A 27,597-nucleotide genomic window follows, 5' to 3' on the forward strand; every position below is an offset into this window, starting at 1 on the left:
AATTCATTATGATAGCCTTAGCAATAGCAAAAAATGTATAATGTCAACTTGGAAAATGGAAGAGAGCCTGAGTATACAGCAATGGTACATGGAAATGAATAAATGTATTCCATTTGAAAAAATAACATAATTTTAAAATAAAGTCACAATGTTTGAATAAATTTGGAAACCATACATGGAACAGATCAGAGAGCTTGCCTACGACCTCTATCTCCTAAAATGAGAATGAAAATGATAAGAAGACAAAACGACTAGATTCAGTGTGTAATAAATAGATGATGCATTTTTCCTGTTTATTTTCTTTTGTATGAAGATATTGTTTTATGGTTTTATTGTATATGTCAAATATTTATGGGTTTTGGAGGGGGTGGGTAGAGGGGAGGAACGGAAAGGGAAAAAAAAAGGGGAGAAAAAGCCACTGTGTAAATTTAATGAGAAATGTTTGTACATATTTTGGTTGATATGGTTCATAGTGTGAAAAATTTTTAAAAATGGTTTGACCTTCAAATTGTTAAAATAACCTGCCATCATTAATACCAGCTGCACAAAAGACATCAATGTTGGGCAGACTTCATTTGGATGCATTATTGTAACCAAGTGGTGCAAGGGTATGTTTGATCTAACATTCCCCTCTGAAAAGAATGTCATATATGCAGCTACCAACAGCTTATCCTTTACCCCACTCATTGCTCTCATAACTCATGGGAAGTTATCTTCACTCCATGAAGCTTTCCAAGACAACAAACTACAAATTATGGAATCCAACACAATGTGAAACATCTTGAAAAAAGATACTGCATAGCATCATCCACCCAAGGAGATTTTAAGACCACAACACAAAAAAAGGTTTAACTTTTTTCTTGAAAAGTTCAGGGAAAGTATTCAATAAGCTGGGTCCTAGACAGATGAAGGTATATCCAATGGCTATCAAACTGGAGGAAGTTAGGAGGCAAAGTAATGGAAGACTATTTTGCAAAAGAAAGAAGTGTACCTCTTCATTCTGATTTGTGAAAATATCAGAAAGTATATTTCAAGAAAGCAAAGATTCAGGTAGACCAAAGCTTTCCATTACTCTCAGCCACTGTGCACAAAAAAAATTCCAAAACTCAGTAAGATCCATCAAAACATTCCTTACACAAAGGTTCCTTCCACCCCCTTCCCAAAGAGTTGACAAAGAGGTTTGATGCCATTTAGTTCCGGGAACAAACTGCGGCACCAAAACCTAGAAAAGCCATTGGGTTTGCACAAGGGCCAAGTGTCTTACATCGGCTGTGGTAATTTTGGGAGCCTAATTACTTTTGGATGCCATTCCACTCATGCAAAGAGGAATGAACGGCAGTCAGCAATTCCTTGCTAATACCACTTTGTAAGAAATACATATACTGTGTCAAAGATTAGGAGAAACAATCTTGGCCTTATCCAGCACATCAAGTCCCCAATGAAAAGATAGTTGTCTCATTCATTAGATCTGATTAAATTTGTGGGGGGGGGGGGGGGAAGGAAAGGACACTTTTCAACTTTTTTTTTGCTAAAGTTACTTTAAATCATTACATTTTCCATGAAGCTACATAAAACTATTTTCTTTTTCCTTATAAAGTTTTTGATAATGGTAAGACAATAAAATATAGGGGCAAAAATAGTCCATTCATTAGCTGACCCATTTTCCCACTCCCCTGCTATCTTATAATTCTTGATTCCCTAACTATTCAAATACCTATCAATCTCTGCCTTAAATACTCTCAATTACTTGGCCTCCACAGCCACCAAATTCCAGAAGTTCACCACTCTCTGGATAAAGAAATTCTTCCACGTCTGTTTTAAATGGGTACCCTTCAATCCTAAAGTTGTGCCCTTTTGACCTAGACTCCCCTACCATGGGAAATAACTTTTGCCACATTTTCTCTGTCCAGGCCATTTCAGTAACAATTGGGTCTACAGCAGTGATTCTCAACATTCCCTTCCCATACACACATATCACCTTCAGCCATCCCTTATTAATCACAGTGCACCTAGGGTATATGGTATGCGAGTGGAAAGGAAAAGGTTTAGGGTATCCTGCACGAGGACTCCCAAATCTCTTTGCACCTCTAAATTTTGAATTTTCTCCCCATCCAAATAATAGTCTGCCCTTTTATCAAAATGCATCACCATACACTTTCCAAAAGTGTATTTCATTTGCTCATTCTCTAAATATATCCAAGTCTCTCTGGAGCCTTATTCCTCATCACTACCTACCCTTCCACCTATCTTTGTACAAACTTAGGCACAAAGCCATTTATTCTGCAATTTAAATCATTAACAAGTAACTTATAAAGAAGTGGCCCCAACATTGACCCCTGCAGACCACTGGTAACCAGCAGCCAACCAGAATATGATCCCTTTTTTCTCACATTCTGTCTTAATACCACAATGCCAGAATGCCACAAAGAGAGACTGGTCACAGACTGGGAGATCATTTCGCTGAGCACCTCCTCTCCATCCACAAAAACAACAACCATTTCAATTCCAAGTCACGTTCCCAGACTCGCGTCTATCCATGGCCTCATGTACTATCCCAGACAGATCATCCACAGATTGGCGGAACAATACCTAATTTTCCATCTGGGCACACACCATCCAGATGGCATTAACATTGACATTTCGGCTTTCTACTAAACTTGCTTGCCTTTTCTTTCCCCTCCCCCTTTCCTGTCTTTCCAGTTCTCCTCTTCCTTCCCCCTTACCCACCCACTCCTCCTCCCCCTCATTACTGCTGTCGCCTCCCTCCCTTCTCCACCCATCATCTTGTCTTTGCCACCCCTCACCCCACCCTTTTGTTCGGACTCCTGCCGGCATTTTTCATACTTTGATGAAGGGCTCAAGCTTGAAACATTGGTCATGTGTCTTCACCTTTGCTACACAAATGATCCTGTTTGACCTGCTGAGCTTCTCCAGCATTTTGTGTTTCTAAATTTCAACCATCATGACTACAGATTTTTGTGATTTACTTACATGTAGCTTAATTGGGCATATATGGCCTGTTACCATACTGTATGCCCAAATTTAAAATTTAAATTTAGAATACAGTAATCCCAGTGAGATATTACACTCTGGTCTTTTGTGCTGTCGGAGCAGTCTATAATTACTGTACCAAGGGGAGGTTCAAGAATGATAGCTGTTGGAAGGAAACTGTCCTTGAACCTGGAGGTGCTGGCTTTCAGGCTTTTTTCAGTACCTTTTGCAGCAATGGAAAGAGATTGTGATCAGGGTAATGGTGTCATGATGTCAGGTGCCTTCTTGAGGCAGCCCCTCACAAATGTCTGGAATGGATGGGAGGGCATTTGCCTGCAATGGACCTAGCTATGCTTGCTTCATTTATGCACTTGAGAGATCACCCTGTAGCTTAGTGATGTCCTCCTTCAAGTTTTCTGGACTCAAGTCGTGGGGGTTAAAAAAAATCCATCAGTGAACAGCAGTTTGACTGAATTCTTGAGCTCTGAAATTTCTGGTGTACAATAATGGAGAACAATGGAAACTTCAGGACTATCTGAATTTTGTCGTCTAGAAATAGTTTATATGTCCTCCCTTCAACAATGTGGGATTCTCCCGAGTACTGAGACTTCCACTAAAGTAGCATTGGCCATAAATTGCTCCTGCGATAGTGGCTGGTAATGGACATAGTTGTGAAATTAGTTTAATAGTCCAAAACGGCTGATTCACAATGAAATACGGAAATATTCAAATGCTTGAAACATGTGTCACACTCAGAAGGAAAATCCCCAGTGTATCTGTTGGGAGAATCTCAGCAGTTTTCTGCTCTGCTGAGAACTCAAAATGAATCTAGTTATAGAGCAGTAGGGAAATCACAGACAGATTTATTGTCAGACTTCACATACAATCCTGAGATTCTTTTTCTTGCCCAATGTACACATGTATACAAATAAAGATGTGCAGTAGAGAGGAAAAAGAAACAAAGTGCAAAAATAAGAGCCTGATTATTGTTGGAGTCTGATGGTGGAGGGGTAGCAGCTGTTACTGAAACTGGTGGTGCGAGTCTTGTGGAACCTATATCTCTTAATGGCAGCAGCGAGAACAGAGCGTGTGCTGGGTGGTGTGGATCGTTGACTATTGCTGCTGCTCTCTGACGGCAGCGGACACTAGCTCTCTCACTATAACCTAAACAGTCCCTGACTAGCAGTACCCTCCTCCATCTGGAAAAACTTGTTCTCACCCACTTTTGCCAAATCAAAGGAGTAGACATGGAACCCAGCTACGCCTGCCATTTTCTGGGAAATGTCAAGTAATCCATACTACAAGCATATACAGGCAGAGCTCCTCAACTCTTTTTCCACTACATTGGTGCCTCATGCACTTGGGACGAGGTCATCAACTTTAGACACTTTGCTGCTAACTTTCACCTTGACCTCAAATTTACTTGGTCCATCTCCCTTTCCTCAATTTCTCTGGCTCCATCTCAGGAGAGAAACCTTCTATAAACTCATCAACTTCTCCAATTACCTTGATATTGACACCTCTTCACAGCATATCCCCTCTAAGGATTCTACTCCTTTCTCTCAATTTATTTCTCTGTCACATCTTTCTCAGGATGAGGTCATCCATTCCAGATCATCCAAGATATCCTCCTGCAAACAAATTGTGTCTTCCCCTCTACCACCATCAGCTCAACCCTTACTCGCAACTGCTCTGGCCCCTTCTGCCTCTAGGTGCAACAAGGACAGGATCCCCTTTGTCCTTACCTACCACACCAGACTCCACATTATACTCTGCAATTTCTGTCACCTACATCATGATCCCACCACCAGAAACACCTTCCCTTCTCCACCTACTGTAGAGACTGCCTCTTTGTGACTCCCTCATCCACTTATCCTTTCCACTAATCACCCCCTTGGTATCTACCTTAACCACCCCCTCCCTCACCACCATTCAGGGGTGAAGCAACACCTCACTTGTGAATCTGCTGGGGGTTGGGGGTGGGGTTAATCCCCACCATTTAAGAGATACCAGGAGTGTAGATTAATTGGATGTAAATTGGGTGGTACAAACTTGAGCCAAAAAGGATCAACCTGCAAATTGAAACAAAATCTGCAATTTTCCGATTCAGGACAGGAGACAGAATCAACGCCCCTGTCCACATTAATGGTGCTGTAAGTTCTTATAAAATGACATTTCCAATGACCTGACCTGGTACAGGCACACCAGTACCTCGACTTTCTGAGAAGGCAGGTTCAGCATGGCCCCCCACATCCCTCATGCTTCATGGTATGATTCTTTATGAAAAAAAGATAAAGATTATATAACTTTTCAATTTAAAAAATCTTAATTCAAATCAAAGCTTTTTCATACCAGAAATTCTGAGTTTTAATTTAAATTATTGAAAAGAACAGTAAAAATACCTCAAGGTTTTTGCTCAGGACAAAACTTCAATAGAAATGCTATCTTTTCTTTACCATGGGAGCATGGAATGAACGATAAACAAAATGATAGACATGATGAGTATGTTGACCACCTTTGCTAAGCAGAAGAAGCTATAGATGGAGTGCGCGGATAAGAAGTGAGATTTTCATGATATTCTGAGCTGCAGTCACAAGTTTCTAAAGTTTCTTCCAATCTTGAGCAACTTTCATACCATGATGCATCCAGCAAGTACACTTTTGATGGTACACTTGTAGAAGTTGTTGAGGAACAAGAGAGGCATGCTGAACCTGTTTAGCCTTCTCAGAAAGTAGAAGGACTGGTATGCTTGCCACAGGTCAGGTCCTTGGAGATATCCATTACTAAGAACATGAAATCATCTACTCTTTCTACTTCAGCACCATTAATGTGGACAGGGGGGTAGATTCTACCTCCTCTCCTGAACTCAACAATCATCTCTGATCTCATTGAAGTTGACAGATTATCTTGGCATCATGCCACCAGACTTCCCTTTATTTAGGCTCATAGAACATCACAGCACAGTACAGACCCTTTGGCCCATGAGGTTGTGCCAACCTCTATACAAATCTACTCAATAATCTAAATCTTCCAGAACTCACACCCGTAACACTATTTTTCTTGCATCCACGGGCCTGTCCAAGATTCTTTTGAATGTCCCTACTGTACCAGCCTCCACCAACCCTGGCAATGGATTCCAGGCACCCACTACTCTGTGTGAAAAAACACCCCTGACATCTCCCTTAAATTTTCCTCCGCTCACCTCATACCTGATATAATTGCTTCTATTGCCCTTGGAAACAGGTGCTGGCTAACCATCCTGTCATAACCTTATCGACCTCTTAAGTCACCTCACCCTTCTTCGGTCCAAAGAGAAAGGCCCTTGCACTGTTAATCATGCTTCATAATTCATGTTCTCCAATCCAGGCAACATCCTGGTAAATCTCCTTTGCACCCTCTCTAAAACTTCCACATCCTTCCTGCAATGAGGCAACCATTGGAGGGAGTGCAGAGGCGATTCACCAGGCTGATACCTGGAATGGCAGGAATGACTTATGAGGAAAGATTGGGCAAATTGGGATTGTACTCCCTGGAGTTTAGAAGATTGAGAGTGGATCTCATAGAGACCTATAAAATTCTGGCAGGACTGGACAGAATGGATGCAGATGGGATGTTTCCAAGGATGGGAAAATCCAGAACCCGGGGCCATGGTTTGAGGATAATAGGCAAACCATTTAGGACCGAGATGAGGAGGAATTTCTTGACCCAGAGGGTGGTGAATCTGTGGAATTCATTGCCACAGAGGGCAGTAGAGGCAGGTTCATTAAATCTATTTAAGAGGGAATTAGATCTATTTCTTCAGTATAAGGGTATTAAAGGTTACGGAGAGAAGGTGGGGACGGGGTACTGAACTTTAAGATCAGCCATGATCTCGTTGAATGGCGGAGCAGGCTCGAAGGGTCGAATGACCTACTCCTGCTCCTATCTTCTATGTTTTTTTTTTCTAACCAGAAATGACCACAATACGTATTCTAAGTGTGGTCTAATGAGTTTTTTGAGCTGCAACGTTACCTTAAGACTCGTAAACTCTACTAATGAAGGACCGCATACCATAAGCCTTCTTAAATATCCTGTGTGGCCACCTTGACAGATCTATGTTCTTCCACACATTAAGAATCCTGCTATTAACATTAAGAATCCTGCTATTAACTATACTCCGCTTTCAAGTTTGACCTTTTAAAATGCTTCACTTCACACTTATCTGGCCTGAACATCATCTGCTACTTCTCCACCTAACCCTGCAACCTGTTTATATCCTGTTTTGACCTACAACAATTTTCTACACTATCCACAACAACTGCAACATCATGTCATCTGCAAACTTACTGACCTATCCATCTAATTCTTTGTCCAGATTGTTTACAAAAATCACAAAGTGCAGGGGTCCCAGAACAGAAGCTTGTGGAACTCCATATGTCACCAACTGTAAGAGCCATTACCTGGCAGTATCCTATGGGGCCCATAGGCCTCTTCACATCGACGCAGGCACTAGACCCAGCACCGTTACGGAGCTGGAGCATAGAGGCATATACGTGGTTGGCTCGGCCCCAGTTGTGTCAGCTGAGGGGCCACAATGTCGGCCAGTATGCATGTGCCATGAGTGTGGCAGCGCATATGCAATTAGCTCGGCCCTGCATTGGCTGTGTCAGCTGGGGTCAGCGTGTACATGTCATGGAGCGTGGTGACTCACGCGCACGCATAAAATGAAGTCTACAGCCATAATCCTTTGACTTCTTCCATTATCAGCCTTCCCCTCTCAAGCCCACACTCCAAGCTAAATCACCTCAGTCCCAACTTTTTCTAAAGGTGTTCTGACCCTGATCCCCATTTACCCATTGAGCTCAGCCCATCTCATCTCCCACGCAAAAACATTTCTTGACCCTCCCCTATCAGTCGTGCACCAAATTTTGGACACAAGAGCAAACTCCCATATACAGGCCACATTCCCCAAATGAAGAACATCCTTGGTCACTAGAAATGAACCTTAAAGCAGATCCTTCTCCTTAGTGATTAAGGTGTTTATTCAGATTCAAGATTCCTTTACTGTCATGTATTAAAACAGAGAATGCAATATTACACAAAATTTCCTTTAGTTCACCATAAAGCAGTCAAAGATTTACCATCAGCAGAAATTGTCTAGCGCCCCTTACAATCAGAGAGTGAAAAATCAAAAGGGAGTTCCTCCAGAATCCCGCAGCCACACACTCTTCAGTCCAAACCATCAGCAACTCGAGGTCCAGATCCAAATCTCTGACATGATCAGGAAGCTCTCAGCACACTCTCACATCTCAGTTCTGTTACCTTGTACCCGTCAGCCAGTCTCCAGCCTGGTGCAAGTCCCTTGCCTGCAGTCACCAGCAGCCTCCAGCCTGCATGAGCTCCTTGCTTGAGTGACCAACAGCCTGCAGTTCTCAGCCTTAGAGTTCCTTGCTGGTCCACCTCTGTGGTCACCATCCAATGGGTCATCTCCTCCTCAAGTGGGGAAGTAGACTCCTGTTTTCTAGTGGCCTGCGCCAGTCCTATGCTTTCCTGGAGTCGACAACCACTTGAGGCAGCTGCCGAACACAACCACAACCATCTTGGGCCCAGAACCCAGAGTCAAAGGATTTCAAAATAAACCACCTTTAATCGGTTCCTTTAACAGACTATCTAAATCCTGTATAGAGCCAACAGGAGTTGGTCTGGGTTGTTGGACCCCTGGGGGAGTGCTGTGTCTGGGTTTCCCATTCTTCCTGGGTCTTCACTACCGGTAAGGCTGCCGTTACAGCAACTCTGGCAGCATCTTTTTTTTTAAACTTAAACTTGGCTTGTCCATCAGGGACAGAAATTTTAGAAAAAGCTGAAAGAGCAACAGGATTGAAACCAAAATCCACATTAAGTAAAACAAAAAACTAATAGCTCATAAAATGCAAAGGAATAATATGTATTGTTTTTATTTTTCAAAACATACTCAAAACACTCAACAGGCAGACAATCTTGAGAAAGAAAGAGTTCATCTATTTCAGTGATGTTGATGGTTCTGGGAATATTGCATTTTCTAGGTAGGATTCCTGAAGAAATCTCAACCCTTTCTCTTTGCACTAATCTACAGATCATTTATAGCATTTCTCTCAACCTTTTCTCTTTGCACTAATCTACTGATCATTTATAGCATTTCTCTCAACCTTTTCTCTTTGCACTAACCTACTGATCATGTATAGCATTTCTCTCAACCCTTTCTCTTTGCACTAATCTACTGATCATTTATAGCATTTCTCTCAACCCTTTCTCTTTGCACTAATCTACTGATCATTTATAGCATTTCCAGCATCAGAATATTTTTATTATTTTCATGTCTTGTGAGAATCCTAAATTATGAGCAAGTCAAAAATTGGCTATGTTGAGCCATTTGACTTGCCTAATGCCCGAAATCATTGAGGTACAGCCCAAAGAGCACATTATACTCTCCCTCCTTTTCCTGTATGAATAGAGTTCCAACGACAGTGCAATAGTTCAACATTAAAGGATGGAGATAACATTGTACTGTATTTGTTCCTCATCGCCCTAAACACAATCCTATCAATAGTGCGCCACCGCCAACATAGATAATCTATTAAAACAAACCAGGGGATCAGAGAAGCTATGGAAAATTTAAAAGGCAAACCCATTGGTATCCAGCACCTATAGGGACTGGTAGATACCAGATAAGTGGATTTTCCAGTTGAGACTGTACGTTGCATGATTGGTGAACTACGGCAAGGCGTGCCAATTTTAAACTTTTGTATTTTTTTAATCTATTTATTTTCCACGTGTTTTGCCAGTTACTTGAACTCCAGATAACAGGGATTTTACTGCATGTGGTATTCCACTGAAAGTGAAAAGCAAGTAATATCAATCTCAAAGAAATGTGAAAACTGCAATTTTCTAAAAGCTTGCTTATATCTTGGGGAAAATAGAAAATGATTCACAATTCTAGTATGTTACAATGGATGCATTAGTCTAGTGCCTTACCCCTATTAGTTAATTCCACTGTCTCCCTATGTAAAACAGTGGTCATTGATGATTTTGGAGGCTGGAACTGAAGTTACAGGAAGTGGACACATAAAGACAGGGGCTGTTGTTTTACAGCCACTCTTGGCAAAATTCATTGCAAAATGAAAATTTTATGCAATACTATTATTTTAAGTCCATTCAGAAACTTTGAGAATATTCGTACATCAAGGGATCATAGCAGATTTAGCGATGTGCAATATCTGAATGAATTAAAGATAAAAAGAGGGAAACCCAGTTAACACCACTCAACACATGATTTATGGCAGAAGAGAAGTAACAATCAAAGACAAAGCTGCAATATTAGTAGGATAAGAAATTGGGAAATATCAGAGCTACTAAATTCCTATTATGCACAGGTCTTTAGGGAAAGGAAATAAGGAAAGGTACCAGGGAGTAATAAAAAGGAAAATAAAGTAAAGGAATAAATATATTCACCAATAAAAACAGACAGATTTCCAAGTTCTTAAATGTTTTCTATCACATTAGAAAAGTTGTTGATCAGCTGCTTCTCTTTTAAAACTTCTTTCATAAACTGTCTCCTTGTACGGAGGGGAAAAAAATCTCAATTTCTATCTACTATTTGAAAAATTCAAGAGACAAAGTTAGAAGTGGGAAAGTCATCAGAATCTGTCATGAGAAACAAAATGATTACATTTAAATTTCCTTGAGGGGAAGTTCAGAACATTGCAGTCACAAATTGAAGATGGGAAATTATGAGTTACAATTTCAACCAGTTCAACCAGTTCAAAAAATGTATTTATTTGATACATTTATTATTACAAGTAGGAACTCCTAAACTAGGATAATATAGATCTATACAGAGATGGGAAATAGATTTGAACATTGCAATAGATCAACCAATGTGGGGAAAAAATTTATGTACAGATTGTATAACTAATACTACAAATGTAAGATATAGATTTGTTCAATAGAATTTTTTTACATCAATTATATCTTACACCACAGAAGTTGAATAGATTGAAATCTGATTTATCCAATCAATGTTTTAGGTGTAGTGAAGATGTAGGATCTTTTATACATTCAATGTGGTCTTGTCCCAATGCAAGACTTTTTTGGGTGACTATACGTAACGTTTTGGAACAAGTTACAGAAATTGTTTTTCTGCTTAGTCCTGATTTATTTTTATTAGGAAATATTAAAGGTGTAGGTCCTAAATTGAAACTACCAATTGAAATTTGCTAAATTAGCATTAGCGGTAGCAAGAAAGCATATTGCAATTAGTTGGAAATCGGATACATCTTTAACTGTGCCAAGGTGGCATGCTGAATTCAAAGTTGCATTTCCTTTATAAAAAAATTACTTATAATTTAGGAAATAAGTACTCTATGTTTTAACAAATTTGGCGCCCATACACTCAAATAAGGGGATTAAATTTGTAGTGATAGCTTTCTAATCCTGCGGAATTCTCCTCTGTATGTTTATTTTAGAACTAATGATCTTGGGTGACTTTAATCTTCATATAGATGGATCAAAATAAAATTTGCAGAAATATGCTTGAGAATAACTTGAAGTCAGAACATGTAGAGTTAGAAGAAAACACAAACAAACCAGTTCAGATCTGAATACACGAAGAGAGAAGGGAGCAAATTTTTAAAATGGAGGAAAGGAACTTGCAAGCTAATTACTCTAAATTCCAGCAAATTTCTCACATTTTAAAAAAATTATTTTATTTTTGATTTTCACAGTCTCAATTCAAATCCACAATACAATCTCCTCCAACAACTTTATAAAAGTCTGTTTTTATTCCCCCACCCACCCCTAATACAATCAGGAATAAAGTCGTACAAATTATACAGATACGAAAAACACCAGTGGTGTCAATGACCCCTAAAAAAACCTAGGAAAAGAACAACCAAGGTGACAGAGTAACCAAAGGTAAGGAATAAAAAGAAAAAAAACTAATAGAGTACGTCATCTATGCCACATCCCATTTCCTTGATCCTAGTCACCTCTCTGCTGGGAAGGACTGTTTCAATACCCATGTTCCAAAGAGGGATAATCATATCTGCAAACCAATATACTCAGATAAGGTTGCCACACTCTAATGAATGTGTCATATGTCTTCCTTAAATTGAATTTGATTTTCTCCATGGGAATGCAACTCTGCATTTCCATATTCCACTGTGTAATGTTTAGTTGGAAGTCAGACTTCCATGTGACTGCTATACATTTCCTGGCTACCACCAAGGCAACCTTCACAGACTGAGTTTGGTACTTGGACACGTTCATAATGTTCCCCAGAAGGTACAATTCCAGAACTAGTGAAAAATCCACCTTTGTAATTTTTTTTTTCCCCAGAATGTCCCCCTGGTCCTCTCAGAAGGATCTCAACAGCCAGGTTGAATGGATAAAGGTTCCAATCTCCACACCTAAAGCACATTTCTGAGATTTGATTTAGATTTATGTAATTTCTGTGATGAGAAAATTGTATTGCACCAACCTATACCTGGCATTAATAATAGCGGTCATGCTGTCCAGACACAGATCAGACCAGCACTGCTCATGGATTGTTGTGCCCAAGTCAGACTCCCACCTTTCGGCTCTCACTCTGGAATATGAAATACATAATAGAAATAAATGTACGCACAGTTCCCCTTCGAATTATAATCTCCCTATCACTACACATGAGCAGAGTCATAGATGGTCCCAATTTGTCCCTCGAAAAAGATCTTAGTTGCCAATAGCAGAAGAATGCTCTATTAGACAAATCTTATTTACTCCTCAATTGCTTCTCAGTCTTTTGGCTAAGATCAAGTGTAGTTCCTCTCATTCCTTGCCCTGCATTCCACACTATAGATATCCCAGAAAGATGCCAATGCTTTGGAAAACTACAAATCCGACAACCTTATTAAAGAAATTAGGACGGCATATTATCAGATTGCATCTTACTGAGAAAATGCTAGATTTCTTTACCAAGTGGACAATTAGAAAATAAAGCAAAATGAAATAATTATGAAAAGGAAATCATTTTCGACAAATTCATTACCATTCTTTGAAAATGAAACTAGGGATGAAAGAACCACTCATAGATGTCGTTTGTTTAGATTTCCAGAGATATTCTATAAAATGTTGCATTAAAAGGTCATTACACAAATACTCAACACTTTGTGGGTAATATTGAAAAATGTTTGTGAAAACTGGCTAATAGAACAGAATAAGAAAACTATTATTTTCAGGTTGGCAAGTTGTAATTAGTGGGATGGCCCAGGGATCTGTGCCTCAGTTATTACAATATTTATGACTTTTATGAATAAATTACTACAAATCTGCCAATGGTAGAAAAACAAGTTGCAGGGAAAATGCAACTAGTCTGAAAGTTGATTAAACGTAGTTCAGAGTGGACAAAAATTTGGAGATAAAATGGAAATGGCAGAATATTTATTGAAATAAAGGGAGACCAACAGAATATTGCTAGACAGAGGGTGCCAAGTATGAAAGACACAAACCAGAGTACAGTAAATATAAATGAAGGCAAATATATTGCCCTTTTAAAACATGAAAAGTGGGAAATTCTTGCTGTAATTTTGCACTGTCAAGACCACAGATGAATAAATGTACATAGTTTTGCTCTCCTTATTTAAAAAAGGAGACATGGATTTGAGATAGTGTAGGCCAATTTCTGAGAGGATGAGGCTGCTATACTCACTGGAGTTTAGAAAAATGAGAGCTGGTCGCACAAAGTCCCTTTGCATGGGAATCTGGACAAGGGCATTTCAGACTTATGATTCATCTATTCAAGACTGATGAAAATGAATTTCTTCTCTGAGTTATGCAACTTTTTGAGCGTTGATGGGTAGTTAGGAAGGTCAAGGGTTATAAATGACAGAAAAGTGATCAGATCAGCCATTTTATTTATGAATGGCAGAAGAGGTTCAAGAAGCAACACAACCTACTCCTATTTCTTAAATATCCAAAGATTTTAATGACTAATTCAAGCCAACACCAACCCGAGTAAATACCCAGAAACATGACGTTTGAAACAAAAATAAAAGGCAACTTCAAATGGAAAATAAAACTTTAAAAAATTGTACTCGCATCCAAGGTCATTTTCTCAAAACTGGACTGAGATTCAATTCCATTTAAAGGACAGCAGTAAACAAACTTATACAAAAATGAAGCACAGGATTTAGGATTGGAGAACGACAGATTACAAAAAATAGGAACTGGTTTGGTGAGGAATAGCATTTTTTAACGTTAGTTTCTGTGGATCTGGTAGGCATAATGGAGCTGAAAAGTAAACAGAACAATGCAAGTCCAATTGCAAATTACAGCACATTTAGAAAATCAGTTTATAGCTTTAATATGAAAATTTATATCCTCTGCCTTCTTCCACAGGCCATATTAATCTGTTTAAAAAAAATTAGTTCTGCACCCAGTGCTAGACAAGATATTGACATGCAAGGTTTCCCCATACAGAAGTGAATCACCACAAGGAAAAAAGGAATAGGTTCTAAAGAAATCCAAAAATTATATGACACAATGCCACATTGAATACAAGTAGCAAAAGCAAGGTACTTGGACTCTTGCACCTGTTTGGCCAAGATCATAAGGACCCCTGGTGCTGTTGTGCTCATAAGGACCCCTGGTACTGACCTCAGCCCCACTTTCATGCACAAACCCAATCTTAATCTTTTAATCATCACCATGAATACACCTCAGCAACTAGGCCAACTCAGCCCTCTTGGGCAGAGAATTCAAAAGATTCACTAATTCTGGAAGAAAATGGTCTCTTTTTTTAGTGTCCTTAATTTGAGATTGTGGTTCTTGCTATAAACCAAGTTAGAGTAATCATTTTGCATCCATCTGTCAAGCCCATGTCATGTCCAAATTAATACAATCATAGGTAGCAAAGGGATAATGAATTAGTTTTGTAATTTCTCTTACCTTCTGCTGAGAAGTATCAATCTCTTGCTACAGTACTGTACAATTCAAAGAGGGGAGGGGGCGGGCAGTGGAGGGGGTCAGCGACTGACATCTTAACCAGTCATGGTTTGAAAAACAAGGTAGGGAGAGTACTAGACTGATGTGGACAACAACGCATTATTCAATAGGTTTTTTTTTTAAAAAAAGGAAATGCTGTGAACACATGGTAGGTCAGGCAGTATCTGTGGAAAGAAAAATAGAATGTTTCAGATCAGAGTCCCTTCTTCAGAAATGGCAAAGCGAGCAAAACAAGTTAGTTTTAGATTGCCGAGAGAAAGGGCACGGGAAAGACAGATGGAACGAAATTAATCTTTGATTGGGTTATGGGTAAGCCCAGCGTTGCTGAGGTGACTTCACTTCATGGAGCCATTTGGTTGATAGATTGATGAGAACAGTTAGAGAGAATGTCGATAAGGTGACAGGCAAAAGCTATGAAATGCAAGTTAGAGGCTGCCAGACCTGATCAGCTGTGTCTTGCCTTTTTTTTCCCCCTTCCTCCTATTCAATTGGTCTACTTGGCATTTCTAGAATTCCCCTTTTCTTTCAAGATCTTAGCAACAGCTCAAATCTGTGTTTAACAACTTTAACATGCCCCCACAATTTTCTTTTTCCTCTTAACTTCCTTTATTAATCAACCAGATGGCTGCACAGACAAGCAAAATAGCTGATCGGCTGCAGTCACATTAGTTTAGCCATTCCTCTATCAACCAAGTTGTTTCCTCACTTTACTATTTCTAAAAGATCTTTAACCTGAACTATTGTTTCTCATTCCACAGATGCTGTGACCTGTCAAGTGTTTTCAGCCATATCTGATTCTGTTTCAGACTTTAGCATCATATTTTTCAATTTTCAAATCACCAATTTTTCTTTTCCTTTCAATAAGGAACAATACCAAAATGTGAGTTTTATGCAGACATTTAAGGCATAAACTATTACACATAATAGATCTTAGCAACAGCTCAAATCTGTGTTTAACAACTTTAACATGCCCCCACAATTTTCTTTTTCCTCTTAACTTCCTTTATTAATCAACCAGATGGCTGCACAGACAAGCAAAATAGCTGATCGGCTGCAGTCACATTAGTTTAGCCATTCCTCTATCAACCAAGTTGTTTCCTCACTTTACTATTTCTAAAAGATCTTTAACCTGAACTATTGTTTCTCATTCCACAGATGCTGTGACCTGTCAAGTGTTTTCAGCCATATCTGATTCTGTTTCAGACTTTAGCATCATATTTTTCAATTTTCAAATCACCAATTTTTCTTTTCCTTTCAATAAGGAACAATACCAAAATGTGAGTTTTATGCAGACATTTAAGGCATAAACTATTACACATAATACTTTTAAACCTGTTCATATGAATAATTTTATTATTTTTAAGATAAAGAGCTATTTCAAAAGTCAAACAACGCAGGCATTGTGGTGACAGGATTAGAAAAAAAGACTGCTTTCAGATTTGCATTTACCTTTATTGAAAGAACAAAGAATTCCTAAAGATGGCAGGACATTTAATAAGGTAGTGACAGTGGGATATTGAAAATTGGCAAGGCACAGAATAAAAAGCTTGAATGTTATGGTACAAGTTTATAAAATAATTGTTCGACTCAACCTGGGGTACTGTGCAGTTCTGATCACTACACTGAAGGAACAACAGGATTACAGTGAAGAGAGCGAAGAGGAAATTTGCAAGGTTCCTGCCAGTGATGGGGCATTTCACTTTGAGGAAAAACGGTTTAAGATGGATTTGTTTCCTTATGACAGAAGGGGTCCTGATAGAGATATACAAAATTAAGGGGTATAAATTGGGGAATTTTTCATCTTATCTATCCTCTAGCAAAGCTGTTATAAGGAAAAAGCATAGGTTTGGAGTAAGAAAGGGATCGGAGGAAGAATTATTCCCACCAAGAGGGTGGCTGCAATCTGGAGGGATAGATCCTCATGTTTAAATATCTAGATCAATACAGTAAAGCCCTGTTATCTGCCAAAAACAGAAAATGTTTTAAAAATGAAAATAAGCAAGAATAAAATAAAAATTACACAAGTTTAAAATTGTAAAAGTAAATGTTCTCTGAAGTTACACCTTTGGTGAAGATGAAAGCAAATATTCAGCCAGCGGAGGGAGGACCTTGGTCGAGCCTTGCTCTTAGCAGGTGTTTGAATAAAGTTGTGTGAAATAGCAATGGCGTTGTCCAGGTTGAAGAGCTGGTTGATGCCACTCACCATTGGGGTGACTCTCTTACAGTGTCTCCTTATCCCTGCTTACTAAGTTTGCCCAGTCAGAGGCTTTATCTGTAAACTTGGGGGAGGGAAGGTAATTATCTTTAATGTTATTGTTTGTCTTTCAGTCAGCTCTGTGGAGAGGAGGAACCTGCAAATGCAGTGATGGTTAAATGTTTTCAAAGAATGTGATTGAAAATAAAGTAAAATGCTTAAAGGTTTATATATTCATGCCAATGATGTTTGTCAGTGAAAGTACAATATATTTTTTTAAACTGTTTATTCTTAATACAGGTGTACTAGTTAGGCATTGCAAGAGCAAGCCTCAAGCAACCAGAAAATACACTTGTCTAGCAGCTACCATCCCCCATAGGTGCCAGATACCTGGGATTTTACTGTACTTGAATTGTTGTGGCATAAAAGGCTACAGACCAAGTGCTGGAAAATGAAATTGGTACCAAATGCTACTTAAGAGTTGACATGGGCACTGTGGGCCATGGTCATGCAGCACAGAAACTGATTCCATGAATTGGTAACCCATGAATTTATTTTAAACATGGGTTTTTCACAGTTTCCTTAAATAGGCACTTGGTCTTCTATCAAAAGCCAACCAAAAGCATTGTAACTGGACATCAGGCCTCAAAACAACTACATAACCTTGCATTATTCAGAAATATGGCAGAGATAAGTGCCATATCTTCAATAGACCAAATTTCGAACAACTGAAAATATTCAATAACAACTTTTCCATGAAAAATATACTCCAAGATTTAAAAACTCAAGTTGGACCTCAGATTGTATTAAAAAATATAATTAGAGTTGAATTTTATTGAATAATCAAGTCCTAGCCAAAAATACAAAAACTCTTATGTCCGACATAGAAAATTTACTTTTGAATTCTAATATAACTCCATGCAGAATTTGCTTAAAGCATCCTACACAGTTTCAAATTCCTACTGGACTAGTAATTATTCTAATGTATTTGCAATAAAATGATGTTTTTTATAAAATGGTGGTTAGTGAGGACAGAAGAATAAAAATTGAGTGGGATGAGAAACCGAAAAAAACCCACAAATCCATGAAAAATAATCCTGAATCTGTAAAGAATATGGTTCAGAAATCTGCATTTATTGTCCCAATCAATTTCACTTTAATTGCACTTTAAAGACAAGATTAACTTTAAATAGTTGGAAAACACCAATTAAAAACAACCCCAATCTGAACAATTAAAAACATAAAAATTCAAAACCTTAACATGTGCCACAATTTACACTTCTCAAGGAAGCAATCATTCTGCCTCTAATTTGCTGTTTAAATTCATTCAAAATTTATCTTCAGCCAACAGCCAAATTAAAAAAATTATTTTTCATAATATAGGTTACAGAAATAATAGGGTCATTATAAATGCCTCCAAAAGGCACTAGAGAAGAAAAAAAATCCCTCTGATCATTTTAAATCTGAAGACCTGTCACCAGGAGTTTGTCTTGTTAAAACTCTCCATCCACTAAACCACTTCGAACAATGGTGGATAGTCACAACATCTAATCTCTTTTTGTAGCTAAAACTTTCATTCTTACGCATCATGTTGGAAGAGCCACAATGCCTTTATTCCTTTTGTGGAGAAATTGTACATAGTATTAGAACTGCAGCCCAAATGAAATGTGTTGTTTCTGCACCCACATCCCCATCATTTATAACAAATCTGAAAGTATCCTAGTCAATAACTTATCCACAGACACCTCAAAAATTAATTTAAAATATTGTGAAATGGTCCAGTAAATGCATTTTTTTTCCTTTTCAGTGGGCAGCCACTCCAAATATAGCCAAGTAATTATAGTACAGAAAGTGATCTGAATGAGATGTTTACAAAAGCACATTGAAGGCAAGGCCTTTTAGACTTTGTATCAGACAAGCCGACTTTTATGAAATCTTGCAGTCAATTATCCATCTCAAGCTACAGGTTTTGCAGGGATGAAAAATTGCTGCTGTAATGCGATGCACCTAGTGATACATTTACTGGTTCAAAATTAAATGTCAATAATGGCATAGTTTAAATGTAAAAATAAAACTGGTGTAATACATAATATATTTTGAAACAAGGAGTAGAGTTCTTTTCACTATTAACAATTACCCAGCAAAACAAAAATATTGTCTCCATTCACCCTCCCAATCCCATGACTGCAATGAATAGAAAAAGCTTTTAAAAGTAAACACCAAAAAGTTGACAAGTTAAATTTCAATAGATTAATTATCTTGTGCTGTAAAAGTATCTTGATGTTAAGGATTGACCAGATGTTTTCAAATGTAACATAATTAAAACCTATTTAAAGGGATTATTCTAATTATAGACAAAGCATGAAGGCTATTCAAGGCCACATCCATTACAAATCATTGAACAGACGTTGCAAAATGGCTGCAAAGCGCAAAAAAAACCTTATAACTGAGGCCCCACCAAGTCCCCTTTACTTTGAAAATCCATGAATACATTCAAAATTATTTTCAGATGGTAATTTGAAGATTATCAAATATCTTGAAATTTGTGATCATTAAATGCTATTCCATTTCAAATTCATGGCATTTAACCCTATAAATTCAAAACTACGTTGAATTCTATGGTCCTACTAAGAGCAAATGCATTTATAAATGTTGCTACCTGAGTAATATTGAAATGCAATTATCTAATATTGCTCAGGGATTTATCAAAAAAGAACACAAAACTTACAATTAAATCATAAATGAGAAAACAAGGCCTCATTCTCAGTTTATTGCTTACTGCATGAGCCAATACAAAATTATGATAAAACTAATACATTAAAAAATATTCAGAAATAAAACCAGGATCTTAATTACAACAAATCTTTTCGACAACACGTCTGCACCACAGATTAAATTCAAGACTTTTAAAAGCCACATTGAGTGTTAACAAGTTATAAATATGTACCATAACTTAATGTTGCTCTATAATTATATGCTTTAAAAAGTTTATTCAAGTTTGCTTTGACTTCCAATTCTATGCAAAATATGGAAGCCCATATTAAGGTGACTTGTGACCATTGAAATTATAGCACTTTCTCAGTCAGAGCCACTGCCCAGAACATGAAGTTTCAAATAAAGTCTTGTCCAGCTGAATGCACACCAATCAGAAACAAGACTATGATACATCACATCAAGACAGCTAATATTACAAGAGCAGCTGAAATTTGAAAAAGGTGATACTGAAGACAATGAATATATTGAGAAATTAATTGCCAGAGTGGACAGTCTTCACAAATCATTCGATAACAAAATTTTGTCAGACTCAAGTTTGTGGGGGAAATAAAAGCACATACAAAAACCCCAAAAATAGCTAACCTGTTCCATGTACAGGGAAATACTTCTGAACAATAAAATTAAATAGCTTGCAGAATTTTTAAAAATAGAACTGACATCAAAAATGAACATCAAATATAACCAACTTTAGTAACAACTCCAAACACATTTTTAGCTGAGGCACGCCAAATGCCCACTGAAGATTTAACAAGACCACACAAAAGATAGCTTAAAAGAAACTGAAAACTGACTCTGTATGGTAGGGATGTTAGATAATTACTTTGCATCTGTCTTCCTTCACTCCTGTCTCAATTGCTCAACTGCTATGGACTTCATTGCAGATAATTAACTCTTAGTAATTGCAGTATGAATTTTAGACAATTAAAAACAGGAGTTATGCTGTGGCCAAGAACACAACTCTCTGAACAGAAATGTGCAACGTGTTTTGCAAATCTTTGACATCTTTAGCAGTTCACTTGATCCAGGATTACTTTTTTGAGAAGGACAACTCCAACAAGGGAAACTAGATTCTGAAAGGTCTCAATGGTTGGCCATTTTACAATTGCCAAGTTTAAAAAGAACAATACATTTTTAATCCAATTGATCATAAAGATCCAGACCAGATGTACCCGAACACCATGAAGCTGAATTAACTTGTTACATTCCCAACTAATGAGTAATCATACAAGAGTATACGAACAGGACAGCAGAAACCCAAAAAATCCTCGTGAGACAAAATGTTAAAACACGAACATTACCAAAGGCTGTCAGAGGAGCACACAGAACTATTACACCGATTTTGGCATTCATTTCTGCTTGCTCCACATGTTTCACATTCTAATCAATTAGAAGTCTGCCAGTTTCATATTAGCAAGAACTCTAACATTTATTTTTCAACTCTTAAAAATGGGACTTTTTCCTTTTGATTCTCTCAACTAATAGATGAAAATATATTGGGAATCCATTTGCAATGTTCAGAGAAACCAATTATCAAAACTGCAATTGCTCTACCCAATCAGTGAACAAAATTAAGAAATAGCATTAAAGACAGTTTGACTTCCCCCACTGAGAACCACATCATCATGAGACCTGGTCCTCTACAACTCAATGCCTGGTTTCCTGAAGCTGCCCACCAACATAAATTGCAGGAGATTGCCATCCCCCACTGGACTGGAAAATCTGCACCTCGATTAGTGATGAAGAGTTTCATCAATCTATCGACTGACTGAACAGCAATTTAAAAAAGGAAAATACCAGCAGTTACAGTTGGCAGGTGAGGTGTTTCAGCCCAATGGCCAACAAGGTGGAACTCTCTTCGATCAGTGAGAATATTTGAAGATGATGTATTAGCTGCATTCCAGTAAGATAGAAGTTAAAGGCTGCAGATCTGCTGAGACTACCAATTACCAGTGAAGTCTCACAAGATCAGTGTTCAGAATAATAGTTCCAATTTCATATTTTCTTTCTTATGACATCGAAAGGTGGCATTCAGCCCACCAAATCAATGCTCATTCTCATAGTAAATCCATTTATCCTCTCATTTGGGACAGGCAGACACGGTTGCAGGGGAAAATTGGTTGGTTGGGGTTGGATGTTGGGTTTTTCCTCCTTTGCCTTTTGTCAGTGAGGTGGGCTCTGCGGTCTTCTTCAAAGGAGGTTGCTGCCTGCCGAACTGTGAGGCGCCAAGATGCATGGTTTGAGGCGAGATCAGCCCACTGGCGGTGGTCAATGTGGCAGGCACCAAGAGATTTCTTTAGGCAGTCCTTGTACCTCTTCTTTGGTGCACCTCTGACACGATGGCCAGTGGAGAGCTCGCCATATAACACGATCTTGGGAAGGCGATGGTCCTCCATTCTGGAGACGTGACCCACCCAGCGCAGCTGGATCTTCAGCAGCGTGGACTCGATGTCCACGCTACATCAGGAGATAACTCAGTGACAAAGTAACTAACCAGCATTACTGATGTGGGGAAAAAAAACTGAAGCTACCCAGGTAAACCCATCCAGTCACAGAGAGAACAAAATTCTACAGAATCATCACATTTGTCAAAATTGAAACCAGGTCATTTGAGCTAAGGCAGCAGACCACCACTCAACTATACAACTGTGTCACCCTATTGCCTCAATGTACATGCCAGGAAAGGTCTGCAAATTGCAAGATATGGGCAGCACACTTGGCGTAGTAGTTAGCGCAACGCTGTTACAGCGCCAGTGATTGGATCCAGGGATTGAATCCTGCACTGTAAGGAGTTTGTACGTTCTCCCAGAACATACGGATTTCCTCTGGGTGTCCCGGTTTCCTCCCACTATCAAAGCGTACTGGGGATGTAGGTTAATTTGGCGGCACAGGCTGTTATTGTGCTGCGTGTCTAAATTTAAATAAAAATTTAAGAGATGCAAAAAGGTGGAAAATTAATTTCTGCAGATGCAAATTCACCAGGAGAATTTTTCTCAAATGATTCTCAAATTATATGAATGTCTCCAACCTACTTCAAATATAAAGCACAGCATTATCTTCCAACCTGGGTTTGGTTACATTTGATTGATTGCCTCCAGTTTTGGTCCCTTCATGTAAAACAAGAATGAAAGAGACTATGGGGAAATAAAAAATCAAGCAGCGAGTTGCCAGAATAATTTACATCTAGCAAACTTATTCATGTTAAAAGCTGGATCCATTCAGATTAAAGATCTGCAAGCATAAAAACTCCCAAATGAGGATTGATGCATTTCCAAAGATTGGTTTTGCTCAGTTTCTCAAGGATGAGGACAGCCCTGGGATTTAAGACATCCACCCACAGACTCTGCAGGAAAAAAGTATACCTAGAAAATAAGCATACAGTGATTGGCATGTTTATATTTTTAGGCAGTGTGTAAATACAACTATTGTATTTGTGCCTCACCGGGAACTTGCAATGTCTTAAGATAGGGAAATTAACTGGTGAAAATGTTGCTTTCTGTATCAGAGGTTCATTCAAGAAGAAAAATGTTTATGGATTTCAGCCAATCAATTGACCAGAGTATTAATCGTTTTTTTTTTGGTCCTATCATCCCAGAAAATTACATAGCTGCTTACAAGAAGGTGGCACCTAATCACAATGTTTCACACATGGTTCCGTGGGCCAGCATTCAAAGATCTACAAAAAGTCTCTTGCTACCCTTTTACTACCCAATGCTCATATTCAGAAATATACCATTCTACAATTCTCTCTACACTGTTAGGTTTTCCGAGTTGATTTATCAGTGTTATTCAGGGAACAATTCTCCTGGACTCAGTCATATGACTTATTTTAATCATGCATTAATCATATACGAGATAAAATTCAAGAAGCCAATTTTAACATTCACTCACCTGTTTTGGCCCAGTTTAAGTTTCATATTGCGAAAGAAGAGATCGAATTTCAGGTGTCAGGTGATCAGCTGCCTTGGCAGCTTCTGTAATCGCCCTTCGGTACACTCCTTTCTTTTTTCTGTTAAACCTCAACTTAAAGTACTCCAAAAATGGGGACACCTTTGACACTGAAAGCAGTGATGTTGTCGGTGATCCAAACCAAGACACTCTAGCTTCCTGCCACATTGGTGTCCCATTTTCCTTCTTGTTAACACTAATTCCAAGAATACGCGCAGGCCACCAGGGAAAGCCATGAATTTTCCCCCAGACGATATCTCCCACAGATATAGTCCTGCCTTCTGTTGTTACACATTTAGTGACAGTTTTGGTATGAAGTCTCACAGTTAAGGGTGGCACAGTCTTTTCTTCTTTGGAAGAAGATGACACTGATGCATCATCTCCAGGTGCAAAATCACACATTTCCGGTGAAGTTATTTCTGAACTAGAAGACTTTGATTCATCAAGACTATCATTACTACAGACTGACAAACTTGATGAATCTGCTCTTTTTTTCCTATAACTTAAATATACAGTCAGATCATCTTGATCCTTGCTACGACGACTCCTTTTGTACCTCCATTGGTCCTCCTCTCCAGAACTGCCCGATGTCTCCACTGAACTCTTTCCTGTCGATTCTTCAGAATGAAGCGTACCACTATCGGATCTCCTTGAAGGATGCACATCACTATTTATACTATCTACAAGCTCAGCCTTATAAATGGCAACACTGTCCCCATTACTGAGCCGATGAGGTTTTAATCGAATTCGAGGTGGTGGGACATCTGCCATGGAATGCAAAGGCCTAGTGAGTTTAAGCTTTGGAATTGTCCCAGATGGACTAGAAAATGACTTTTCTGGAAGAACCTCCATCTCATCACAATTTGTATTCTTGTCCTGGTCCACACTTTCATTTTGCATCAACCGTTTAGGACAAAAGGGCTCAATGGAGCCATGTACTCGTGAGGGAATTTTCACAACCTTCCCTTTACCTTGAGGAGTGCTATACGATATTTTAATTACAGGGCTTCGGTGCACCACCTCATGAGAAAATTTATCATCTTTCTTCTCCTTTTTTATTTTCCTATTTTCACAACACATTGCCTCAGGTTTCCTTTTTTCATTTTCTTCCATGCTAATTTTTTTATCATTCTTATTATTACGTCTATCTTTGTCGTCTTCTTCCTCCTCCTCCTCACGATTTAGTGTATTTTTGCATTTTTCACACAGAACCTGCCTCGGTCGCAATCTAATGGTGCTCATTATCAGCTTACCAGGATCACGATTCCTTGACAGACGTCGTCTTGTGCGTTTGATTGTCCGAGGTGGTGGCTGAGGAACCCACTGATTATAAGTCTGTCTCAATACCAAAGGTTGTGGCAGAGGTACACCCTCACAGTAAGGAGGAAAACAAGGCACAGTTTTTGGTAATGGCTGAAGAGGTGAAACTGGTTCTTGGTTTGACATCTTGGGATGTTCTAAGTTGCAGGGCTGGGACTCGGTTTGACCAATTGACGGTTCTTTCCAATCGAGGACTTCACTACTGCACGGTTCTATGGGAAACTGGTTTGCAGGCAAACCATACAAACCAGACCTGGTGGACAAGTATTCAAGAAACAAAAAGTTAATAGTCAAACCTCCTCAGAATAAAATGCAAATATTTACTTTTTGCGTTACAATACTGCCACAGTTCCAAGAAAATGCCCAATTAAATAGTAATTAATTACAAATTGTTTCATTACAATATCAGATTCCATGGGAACCTTGTCACTGAAAATGGCTCTTATTTTAGGTAAAAGAACCAGGAAATCTTCACAGTTCATGAATTTGAATTAAAAGATACAAGGACATATTTACATATTATTTAACATCGTATGATCATATAAAACCCCTGGCATCCAGCACCTGTGGGGATTGGTAGTTGGCAGATAAGTGAATTTTACAGTTGCTTGAGATTGTGTGTTGCATGGACTGGAAACTAAAGGCAAGGCGCGCCAATTTTAAGCTTCCATATTTTTAACCTATTTATTTTCCTTTTTTTTGCCAGATACTTGAATTCTGGATAAAAGAGGGTTTTACTGTATTTCCAAATTAAACATGACCAATCAGGCTATTTGAAGTAAAAGAATACAACCCGAGAGCGAGGAGTTTTTTTTTTAAAAAGTGCCTCTTAAACTTCCCCATGATATTTCTTGTAAACAATGAGGAAGCAATGAGGAACCTTACATTTCCAAATATAAGATTTCAAAGTCCTGAGTGAAAGTTAATATTTCAAGAAATTTATACCAATTCATTGATGTATTTGACATTGTAATAAAAAAAATTCTTATTGTTTACAGATAAGCAATTTCAAATGTAAAAATTGTACAGAACCTTATCTTGATGAAAGGCTCAAACTGAGCCCGAAATGTCAGTATGTATTTTTATCTTTACTATATAAAGGACACAGTTTGACCTGCTAAGTTTCTACAGCATTGTGTTTTTACTTGTACAGGAACTGCCCTGAAGTGAACTAGGTCCTGGTTTGTAACTGCAAAAATCCTACCAGTTTAATTATTCTTTTGAGGAGGCAAGAGGGTGTAAGTTAGGGGACTTCAAAATAAGGCTCTTGGCTGGGGTGTTGGGGGTTCAACCTTTAATCTCCACTTGTTTTTTCCCTCACCTAAAATGTTAATCTCAGCCAACATTGATTGAAATCAGACCAGTCTTCTCAAAAAAGCTACCAGGTCCCTTCTTCTCTGCAGTGTGCGCATGTGGCCGAAATAGCCACAGTATTTCCACAATGATTTCCACGAAACAAATCAAGGAAGTGCAACCTGTTTGTTTGCATGGCAACTTATTTCCCTGTTGCCATACTAATCAACATCACCTTGCACAAACAGAAACGGAATCTAGGGCTTGTATTTCATTTTAATGGTCAGGACTCACCAGGGAAAAGGGTTGCAACTGCATTGCACCTGCTCCACAGCAATGAGGCTCCAAGCAGGATTCTGTGAATTTTATCCTGGCTTCAAATTTTTCTGGTTTCGAAAGGAGAGTGAGCCTGGGCAATATGAAGCCTGACACAAACAACATACATCTTCACCAGTGTGAAGCAGATGGCCATGAAGTCAATTGAGATTGCATTCCAGAATCCTGAAAGCTTCAAAAATGGCCCAAAAAGTGCATATTATGCCTTGTACATATGCAAGTCTAGAAGGCCTTTTGGACAAATACAGAATATAAGCAATTTCTTTCTTTGGCTTGGCTTCGCGGAAGAAGATTTATGGAGGAGTAATGTCCACGTCAGTTGCAGGCTCGTTTGTGGCTGACAAGTCCAACGCGGGACAGGCAGACACGGTTGCAGCGGTTGCAGGGGAAAATTAGTTGGTTGGGGTTGGGTGTTTAATTACTGAAGAAACATACATCCTTTGTAGGGGAGAACAAAAAGTCTCATGAACTTTGCAGGATGCAGCCATTAAAATAACCCAATATTTTGGAGGATTGAGGTGATACTACATTTGTGTACAGCTTTTGAAATGTGTATGGTCTGTCAATTATCACAGGCAGAGAAGAGCAACAGGATGTCAACTCATTGAGAGAACATCTAGTCAGGCATGGCCATCTCTCCACGATCAAGTGGAATTTATCAGCTGAATGCCACATGAACAATCATTCCCATGATATGCTGAGGACTTTAATGTTATGATTTCCATCGACATTTTGTTTGTGTCATCGGA

General features: G+C 38.6%; 1 protein-coding gene across 17 annotated transcripts in view; it reads right to left on the reverse strand.

Moving 5' to 3' along the window:
- The window catches only part of pwwp2b (PWWP domain containing 2B), a 150,693-nt gene that overhangs the window by 122,007 nt on the left and 1,089 nt on the right, over positions 1–27,597 (reverse strand). For 13 of the 17 annotated variants that reach the window (XR_011345257.1, XR_011345258.1, XR_011345264.1 and 10 more), the window contains exon 2: positions 23,843–25,472. Coding sequence is in view for 5 of the 17 variants with exons in the window: in XM_069899601.1 (XP_069755702.1) it covers positions 23,858–25,472 (1,615 nt within the window). In the remaining 12 variants the exon portion in view is untranslated. Of the gene's footprint in view, positions 1–5,181; positions 5,268–12,490; positions 12,593–23,842; positions 25,473–26,806; positions 26,892–27,597 lie in introns of those variants that run through there. The other 4 variants (XR_011345256.1, XR_011345255.1, XR_011345259.1 and 1 more) reach the window with 3 other exon arrangements.

The sequence above is a fragment of the Narcine bancroftii genome, chromosome 10 (genome assembly GCF_036971445.1).
Source record: "Narcine bancroftii isolate sNarBan1 chromosome 10, sNarBan1.hap1, whole genome shotgun sequence".
In the NCBI taxonomy this organism is placed as follows: Eukaryota; Metazoa; Chordata; class Chondrichthyes; order Torpediniformes; family Narcinidae; genus Narcine; species Narcine bancroftii.